Raw genomic sequence first — 10,000 nt, forward strand, 5'->3', positions numbered from 1 at the left:
CACAGTCAGTGGTTAGTGACCAGGACAGTGGTTAGTGATCAGGACAGTGGTTAGTGATCAGGACAGTGGTTAGTGATCAGGACAGTGGTTAGTGATCAGGACAGTGGTTAGTGATCAGGACTGTGCTACACCGACTAACCTTTAGCAGCGGTTAGCATGGTGGAGGCTAGCTCGCACTGCTGAGACTCCAGGTGTCCCAGTGTGAACCAGCGGGGGTAGCGACTGGGAACTATGGAGATGCCGTGGTGGGGGTGGCCCACGTCCCCAGAGCCCACCGACGACTCCAGAACTGGCAACCTGGAGAGAATGCACAGGGTGACAATATCCTTTTTAGTTCTTATCAAAAATGCTGGATTGTGTAACCTATTTTCTATGTTCCTGTTATACAGTGCATGCCTCAAGCTCTTATTTTGAAGGCGCTAAGAGCGGAAGTGGTGACGCGGTGTGGGAGCCTTCAAAATAAGAGCTCAAGGCATGTACTGTATAACAGGAACTTAACGTCACAAAGAGGCAAGTCCATAAAAATAGGTTACATTAAGTTCCTGTTATAAGCTGTCATACAGTACATGCCTTGAGCTCTTATTTTGAAGGCGCCCACACCGTGTCACCACTCTCCGCTCTTGGCGCCTTCAAAATAAGAGCTAAAGGCATAAAAAAACCAGCTTATAACAGGAACTTAATGTAACCTATTTTTATGGACTTGCCTCTTTGTGACGTTAAGTTCCTGTTATAAGCTGTTATACAGTACATGCCTTGAGCTTTTATTTTGAAGGCGCCCACACCGTGTCACCACTTTTGCTCTTGGGGCCTTCAAAATAAGAGCTTGAGGCATGTACTGTATAACAGCTTATAACAGGAAGTTAATGTAACCTATTTTTATGGACTTGCCTCTTTGTGATGTTAAGTTCCTGTTATACGGTACATGTCTTGAGCTCTTATTTTGAAGGCGCCCACACCGTGTCACCACTTCCACTCTTAGCGCCTTCAAAATAAGAGCTCAAGGCATGTACTGTATAACAGCTTAATAACAGGAACTTAATGTAACCTATTTTTATGGACTTGCCTCTTTGTGATGTTAAGTTCCTGTTATACAGTACATGTCTTGAGCTCTTATTTTGAAGGCGCCCACACCGTGTCACCACTTCCGCTCTTAGCGCCTTCAAAATAAGAGCTCAAGGCATGTACTGTATAACAGCTTAATAACAGGAACTTAATGTAACCTATTTTTATGGACTTGCCTCTTTGTGATGTTAAGTTCCTGTTATACAGTACATGCCTTGAGCTCTTATTTTGAAGGCGCCCACACTGTGTCACCACTTCCGCTCTAGCCGCCTTCAAAATAAGAGCTCGAGGCATGCACTGTATCACAGCTTATAACAGGAAGTTAATGTAACCTATTTTTATGGACTTGCCTCTTTGTGACGTTAAGTTCCTGTTATACAGTACATGTCTCGAGCTCTTATTTTGAAGGTGCTAAGAGTGGAAGTGGTGACACGGTGTGGGCGCCTTCAAAACAAGAGGTCAAGGCATGTACTATATAACAGAAACTTAACATCACAAAGAAGCAAGTCCATAAACATAGGTTACATTAAGTTCCTGTTATACAGTTCATGCCTTGAGCTCTTATTTTGAAGGCGCCAAGAGCAGAAAGTGGTGACACGGTGTGGGCGCCTTCAAAATAAGAGCTCAAGGCATGTACTGTATAACAGGAACTTAACATCACAAAGAGGCAAGTCCATAAAAATAGGTTACATTGAGTTCCTGTTATAAGCTGTTATACAGTACATGCCTTGAGCTCTTATTTTGAAGGCGCCCACACCGTGTCACCACTTTCCGCTCTTGGCGCCTTCAAAATAAGAGCTCAAGGCATGCACTGTATAACAGGAACTTAATGTAACCTATTTTTATGGACTTGCCTCTTTGTGACGTTAAGTTCCTGTTATAAGCTGTTATATAGTACATGCCTTGGGCTCTTATTTTGAAGGCGCCCACACCGTGTCACCACTTCCGCTCTTGGCGCCTTCAAAATAAGAGCTTGAGGCATGTACTGTATAACAGCTTATAACAGGAACTTAATGTAACCTATTTTTATGGACTTGCCTCTTTGTGACGTTAAGTTCCTGTTATACGGTACATGCCTTGAGCTCTTATTTTGAAGGCGCTAAGAGCGGAAAGTGGTGACACGGTGTGGGCGCCTTCAAAATAAGAGCGGAAGGCATGTACTGTATAACAGCTTAATAACAGGAACTTAATGTAACCTATTTTTATGGACTTGCCTCTTTGTGATGTTAAAGGCCTACTGAAAGCCACTACTACCGACCACGCAGTCTGATAGTTTATATATCAATGATGAAATCTTAACATTATAACACATGCCAATACGGCCGGGTTAACTTATAAAGTGACATTTTAAATTTGCCGCTAAACTTCCGGTTCGAAACGCCTCTGAGGATGACGTATGCGCGTGACGTAGCCCGGCGAACACGGGTATGCCTTCCACATTGAAGTCGATACGAAAAAGCTCTGTTTTCATTTCATAATTCCACAGTATTCTGGACATCTGTGTTCGTGAATCTGTTTCAATCATGTTCATTGCATTATGGAGAAGGAAGCCAAGCAAGCAAAGAAGAAAGTTGTCGGTGCGAAATGGACGTATTTTTCGAACGTAGTCAGCCACAACAGTACACAGCCGGCGCTTCTTTGTTTACATTCCCGAAAGATGCAGTCAAGATGGAAGAACTCGGATAACAGAGACTCTAACCAGGAGGACTTTTGATTTGGATACACAGACGCCTGTAGAGAACTGGGACAACACAGACTCTTACCAGGATTACTTTGATTTGGATGACAAAGACGCAGACGTGCTACTGTGAGTATGCAGCTTTGGCTTTTTTTTGCGTATGTACGTAACTTTTTTTAAATATATAAGCTTTATGAACCTTGGGTTAGGTGAACGGTCTTTTGGGCTGAGTGATTGTGTGTGTTGATCATGTGTTTGAATTGTATTGGCGTGTTCTATGGAGCTAGGAGCTAGCAGAGGAGCTAGCATAACACGTACCGTACCTACGTGCGCGTCACGTACGTAACTTTTAAAAATATATAAGCTTTATGAACCTTGGATTAGGTGAACGGTCTTTTGGGCTGAGTGATTGTGTGTGTTGATCATGTGTTTGAATTGTATTGGCGTGTTCTATGGAGCTAGGAGCTAGCAGAGGAGCTAGCATAACACATACCGTACCTACGTGCGCGTCACGTACGTAACTTTTTAAAAATATATAAGCTTTATGAACCTTGGATTAGGTGAACGGTCTTTTGGGCTGAGTGATTGTGTGTGTTGATCATGTGTTTGAATTGTATTGGCGTGTTCTATGGAGCTAGGAGCTAGCAGAGGAGCTAGCATAACACATACCGTACCTACGTGCGCGTCACGTACGTAACTTTTTAAAAATATATAAGCTTTATGAACCTTGGGTTAGGTGAACGGTCTTTTGGGCTGAGTGATTGTGTGTGTTGATCAGGTGTTTGAATTGTATTGGCGTGTTCTATGGAGCTAGGAGCTAGCAGAGGAGCTAGGAGCTAGCATAACAAACACGCAGGTGTTTTTATGCAGGATTAATTTGTGGCATATTAAATATAAGCCTGGTTGTGTTGTGGCTAATAGAGTATATATATGTCTTGTGTTTATTTACTGTTGTAGTCATTCCCAGCTGAATATCAGGTCACCCCCGCCTCTCACAGCATCTTCCCTATCTGAATAGCTTCAACTCCCCACTAGTCCTTCACTTGCACTTTACTCATCCACAAATCTTTCATCCTCGCTCAAATTAATGGGGAAATTGTCGCTTTCTCGGTCCGAATCTCTCTCACTTCATGCGGCCATCATTGTAAACAATAGGGAACTTTGCGTATATGTTCAACTGACTACGTCACGCTACTTCCGGTAGGGGCAAGCCTTTTTTTTATCAGATACCAAAAGTTGCAATCTTTATCGTCGTTGTTCTATACTAAATCCTTTCAGCAAAAATATGGCAATATCGCGAAATGATCAAGTATGACACATAGAATAGATCTGCTATCCCCGTTTAAATAAAAAAAATTCATTTCAGTAGGCCTTTAAGTTCCTGTTATAAGCTGTTATATAGTACATGCCTTGAACTCTTATTTTGAAGGCGCCCACACTGTGTCACCACTTCCACTCTTACCGCCTTCAAAATAAGAGCTCGAGGCATGCACTGTATCACAGCTTATAACAGGAAGTTAATGTAACCTATTTTTATGGACTTGCCTCTTTGTGACGTTAAGTTCCTGTTGTACAGTACATGTCTCGAGCTCTTATTTTGAAGGCGCTAAGAGTGGAAGTGGTGACACGGTGTGGGCGCCTTCAAAATAAGAGGTCAAGGCATGTACTATATAACAGGAACTTAACATCACAAAGAAGCAAGTCCATAAACATAGGTTACATTAAGTTCCTGTTATACAGTGCATGCCTTGAGCTCTTATTTTGAAGGCGCTAAGAGCGGAAGTGGTGACGCGGTGTGGGAGCCTTCAAAATAAGAGGTCAAGGCATGTACTATATAACAGGAACTTAACATCACAAAGAAGCAAGTCCATAAACATAGGTTACATTAAGTTCCTGTTATACAGTGCATGCCTTGAGCTCTTATTTTGAAGGCGCTAAGAGCGGAAGTGGTGACGCGGTGTGGGAGCCTTCAAAATAAGAGCTCAAGGCATGTGCTGTATAACAGGAACTTAACATCACAAAGAGGCAAGTCCATAAAAATAGGTTACATTAAGTTCCTGTTATAAGCTGTTATACAGTACATGCCTTGAGCTCTTATTTTGAAGGCGCCCACACCGTGTCACCACTCTCCGCTCTTGGCGCCTTCAAAATAAGAGCTAAAGGCATAAAAAAAAAACCAGCTTATAACAGGAACTTAATGTAACCTATTTTTATGGACTTGCCTCTTTGTGACGTTAAGTTCCTGTTATAAGCTGTTATACAGTACATGCCTTGAGCTTTTATTTTGAAGGCGCCCACACCGCGTCACCACTTTTGCTCTTGGCGCCTTCAAAATAAGAGCTCAAGGCATGTACTGTATAACAGCTTAATAACAGGAACTTAATGTAACCTATTTTTATGGACTTGCCTCTTTGTGATGTTAAGTTCCTGTTATACAGTACATGCCTTGAGCTCTTATTTTGAAGGCGCTAAGAGCGGAAAGTGGTGACACGGTGTGGGCGCCTTCAAAATAAGAGCTCAAGGCATGTACTGTATAACAGCTTAATAATAGGAACTTAATGTAACCTATTTTTATGGACTTGCCTCTTTGTGATGTTAAGTTCCTGTTATACAGTACATGCCTTGAGCTCTTATTTTGAAGGCGCCCACACCGTGTCACCACTTTCCGCTGTTAGCGCCTTCAAAATAAGAGCTCAAGGCATGTACTGTATAACAGCTATTAACAGGAACTTAATGTAACCTATTTTTATGGACTTGCCTCTTTGTGACGTTACGTTCCTGTTATACGGTACATACCTTGAGCTCTTATTTTGAAGGCGCTAACAGCGGAAAGTGGTGACACGGTGTGGGCGCCTTCAAAATAAGAGCTCAAGGCATGTACTGTATAACAGCTTAATAACAGGAACTTAATGTAACCTATTTTTATGGACTTGCCTCTTTGTGATGTTAAGTTCCTGTTATAAGCTGTTATATAGTACATGCCTTGAACTCTTATTTTGAAGGCGCCCACACTGTGTCACCACTTCCGCTCTTACCGCCTTCAAAATAAGAGCTCAAGGCATGCACTGTATCACAGCTTATAACAGGAAGTTAATGTAACCTATTTTTATGGACTTGCCTCTTTGTGACGTTAAGTTCCTGTTATACAGCACATGTCTCAAGCTCTTATTTTGAAGGCGCTAAGAGCGGAAGTGGTGACGCTGTGTGGGAGCCTTCAAAATAAGAGCTCAAGGCATGTACTATATAACAGGAACTTAACATCACAAAGAAGCAAGTCCATAAACATAGGTTACATTAAGTTCCTGTTATACAGTGCATGCCTTGTGCTCTTATTTTGAAGGCGCTAAGAGCGGAAGTGGTGACGCGGTGTGGGAGCCTTCAAAATAAGAGCTCAAGGCATGTGCTGTATAACAGGAACTTAACATCACAAAGAGGCCAGTCCATAAAAATAGGTTACACTAACGTCCTATTATAAGCTGTTATACAGTACATGCCTTGAGCTCTTATTTTGAAGGCTCCCACACCGCGTCACCACTTCCGCTCTTGGCGCCTTCAAAATAAGAGCTTGAGGCACGTGCTGTATAACAGGAACTTAACGTCACAAAGAGGCAAGTCCATAAAAATAGGTCACATTAAGTTCCTGTTATACAGTACATGCCTTAGGCTCTTATTTTGAAGGCGCCCACACCGTGTCACCACTTCCGCTCTTAGCACCTTCAAAATAAGAGCTCGAGGCATGTACTGTACAACAGCTTATAACAGGAACTAAACATCACAAAGAGGCAAGTCCATAAAAATAAAGACTAAAGTGGTACTTGTGTAAACTGGGAGACTAAAGTGGTACTTGTGTAAACTGGGAGACTAAAGTGGTACTTGTGTAAACTGGGAGACTAAAGTGGTACTTGTGTAAACTGGGAGACTAAAGTGGTACTTGTGTAAACTGGGAGACTAAAGTGGTACTTGTGTAAACTGGGAGACTAAAGTGGTACTTGTGTAAACTGGGAGACTAAAGTGGTACTTGTGTTAACTGGGAGACTAAAGTGGTACTTGTGTAAACTGGGAGACTAAAGTGGTACTTGTGTTAACTGGGAGACTAAAGTGGTACTTGTGTTAACTGGGAGACTAAAGTGGTACTTGTGTTAACTGGGAGACTAAAGTGGTACTTGTGTTAACTGGGAGACTAAAGTGGTACTTGTGTTAACTGGGAGACTAAAGTGGTACTTGTGTTAACTGGGAGACTAAAGTGGTACTTGTGTTAACTGGGAGACTAAAGTGGTACTTGTGTTAACTGGGAGACTAAAGTGGTACTTGTGTAAACTGGGAGACTAAAGTGGTACTTGTGTAAACTGGGAGACTAAAGTGGTACTTGTGTAAACTGGGAGACTAAAGTGGTACTTGTGTAAACTGGGAGACTAAAGTGGTACTTGTGTTAACTGGGAGACTAAAGTGGTACTTGTGTTAACTGGGAGACTAAAGTGGTACTTGTGTTAACTGGGAGACTAAAGTGGTACTTGTGTAAACTGGGAGACTAAAGTGGTACTTGTGTAAACTGGGAGACTAAAGTGGTACTTGTGTTAACTGGGAGACTAAAGTGGTACTTGTGTAAACTGGGAGACTAAAGTGGTACTTGTGTTAACTGGGAGACTAAAGTGGTACTTGTGTAAACTGGGAGACTAAAGTGGTACTTGTGTTAACTGGGAGACTAAAGTGGTACTTGTGTAAACTGGGAGACTAAAGTGGTACTTGTGTTAACTGGGAGACTAAAGTGGTACTTGTGTAAACTGGGAGACTAAAGTGGTACTTGTGTAAACTGGGAGACTAAAGTGGTACTTGTGTTAACTGGGAGACTAAAGTGGTACTTGTGTTAACTGGGAGACTAAAGTGGTACTTGTGTTAACTGGCAGACTGACCTCATGGCACGTAGAGCCACCTTGTAGGCCAGGTCAGTGTCATGTGGCAGCAGAGCAGAGAACAGGTACTTGGTGAAGGTGTGCATAGGAACACTCTCTCTGTGGATGACCTCCCCCAGGCCACTGAAGGGTCCCGCCTCTAGGAGTTGTAGGGCCTGCTTCCTGAGGGTCTGCACCAGCAGCTCGTCCAGTTCCAGTTCCTGCAGCTTTGCAACTATCTGCTCCTCGTTGCGACAAACCTAGGACACAACCTTGTCTCGGTTACACGACAAACCTAGGACACAACCTTGTCTCGGTTACACGACAAACCTAGGACACAACCTTGTCTCGGTTACACGACAAACCTAGGACACAACCTTGTCTCGGTTACACGACAAACCTAGGACACAACCTTGTCTCGGTTACACGACAAACCTAGGACACAACCTTGTCTCGGTTACACGACAAACCTAGGACACAACCTTGTCTCGGTCACACGACAAACCTAGGACACAACCTTGTCTCGGTTACACGACAAACCTAGGACAAAACCTTGTCTCTGTTACACAACAAACCTAGGACACAACCTTGTCTCGGTTACACGACAAACCTAGGACACAACCTTGTCTCGGTTACATGACAAACCTAGGACACAACCTTGTCTCGGTTACACGACAAACCTAGGACAGAACCTTGTCTCGGTTACACAACAAACCTAGGACACAACCTTGTCTCGGTTACACGACAAACCTAGGACACAACCTTGTCTCGGTTACACGACAAACCTAGGACACAACCTTGTCTCGGTTACACGACAAACCTAGGACACAACCTTGTCTCGGTTACACAACAAACCTAGGACACAACCTTGTCTCGGTTACACGACAAACCTAGGACACAACCTTGTCTCGGTTACACGACAAATCTAGGACACAACCTTGTCTCGGTTACACGACAAACCTAGGACAGAACCTTGTCTCGGTTACACGACAAACCTAGGACACAACCTTGTCTCGGTTACACGACAAACCTAGGACACAACCTTGTCTCGGTTACACAACCTTGTCTAGGACTGAGGTAACACACCTTGTCCTGGGCATAGAGACCCTCTGGCATGATCCTCTGCTGGCCCATCCCCATCAGAGTCACCTCCAGGGCCAGGGTCAGGTAAGACTCTCCTCCATCAGGACTCCCCCAGACTGGAACATGCTGGTAGACTGGACTTCTGGCCTCACCATCTGGTAGGTACACAAGAAGTTAGAACATATAAAATCGTACACTTTTCCCTAAAAGCTAAATCTGCCCGGTGTGACTCTGCACCATTAGTTCACAACTTTGGGTCAAGGTTCACGCAGTGCACACAACAACGCCCTTCTGAACACAAGCCCTGACCAAAGGTTTAGTGGCATGGTGGTGTGAGTAAACCATACTTAGTACAAATATCACTTACACACACACACACACAGTAATAATGCATGAAGACTAGAACATTGTCCATAGGTCACCAGTAACACTCACCCTCAACTGGGAGGAGCCATTGGGAGGATAAGGAATAATACTGGACACATGTGCTGTATAGCAGTGGTCAACAACCTTCTCATTTGATTTGATTTGATTTTATTCTTTTTTTGTCATAAAGAAATACAATCATGTGTGCTTACGGACTGTATCCCTGCAGACTGTATTGATCTATATTGATCTATAAAGTATATATTGTGTTTTTTTATGTTGATTTAATAAAAAAAATAAAAAATGTTTTTTTTTTTTTTTTTTGTCATAAAGAAATACAATCATGTGTGCTTACGGACTGTATCCCTGCAGACTGTATTCATCTATATTGATCTATAATGCATATATTATGTTTTTTATGTTGATTTAATAAAAAAAATATTTATTTTTTTATTTTTTGGTCATAAAGAAATACAATCATGTGTGCTTACGGACTGTATCCCTGCAGACTGTATTCATCTATATTGATCTATAATGCATATATTATGTTTTTTATGTTGATTTAATAAAAAAAATATTTATTTTTTTATTTTTTGGTCATAAAGAAATACAATCATGTGTGCTTACGGACTGTATCCCTGCAGACTGTATTCATCTATATTGATCTATAATGCATATATTATGTTTTTTATGTTGATTTAATAAAAAAAATATTTATTTTTTTATTTTTTGGTCATAAAGAAATACAATCATGTGTGCTTACAGACTGTATCCCTGCAGACTGTATTCATCTATATTGATCTATAATGCATATATTATGTTTTTTATGTTGATTTAATAAAAAAAATATTTATTTTTTTATTTTTTGGTCATAAAGAAATACAATCATGTGTGCTTACAGACTGTATCCCTGCAGACTGTA

The 10,000-nt window shown here is 41.9% G+C and overlaps 1 protein-coding gene across 4 annotated transcripts in view; it reads right to left on the reverse strand.

Annotated features, from left to right (window-relative positions):
* zswim5 (zinc finger, SWIM-type containing 5) overlaps positions 1 to 10,000 on the reverse strand; it is a 188,898-nt gene that overhangs the window by 7,425 nt on the left and 171,473 nt on the right. For all 4 annotated transcript variants that reach the window (XM_062070801.1, XM_062070798.1, XM_062070797.1 and 1 more), the window contains 3 exons: positions 8,716 to 8,867; positions 7,651 to 7,889; positions 140 to 297 (listed from right to left, as the gene is read on the reverse strand). In XM_062070801.1, the coding sequence (XP_061926785.1) occupies positions 140 to 297; positions 7,651 to 7,889; positions 8,716 to 8,867 (549 nt within the window). The remainder of the gene's footprint in view (positions 1 to 139; positions 298 to 7,650; positions 7,890 to 8,715; positions 8,868 to 10,000) is intronic.

The sequence above is a fragment of the Entelurus aequoreus genome, linkage group LG14 (genome assembly GCF_033978785.1).
Source record: "Entelurus aequoreus isolate RoL-2023_Sb linkage group LG14, RoL_Eaeq_v1.1, whole genome shotgun sequence".
Lineage (NCBI taxonomy): Eukaryota > Metazoa > Chordata > Actinopteri > Syngnathiformes > Syngnathidae > Entelurus > Entelurus aequoreus.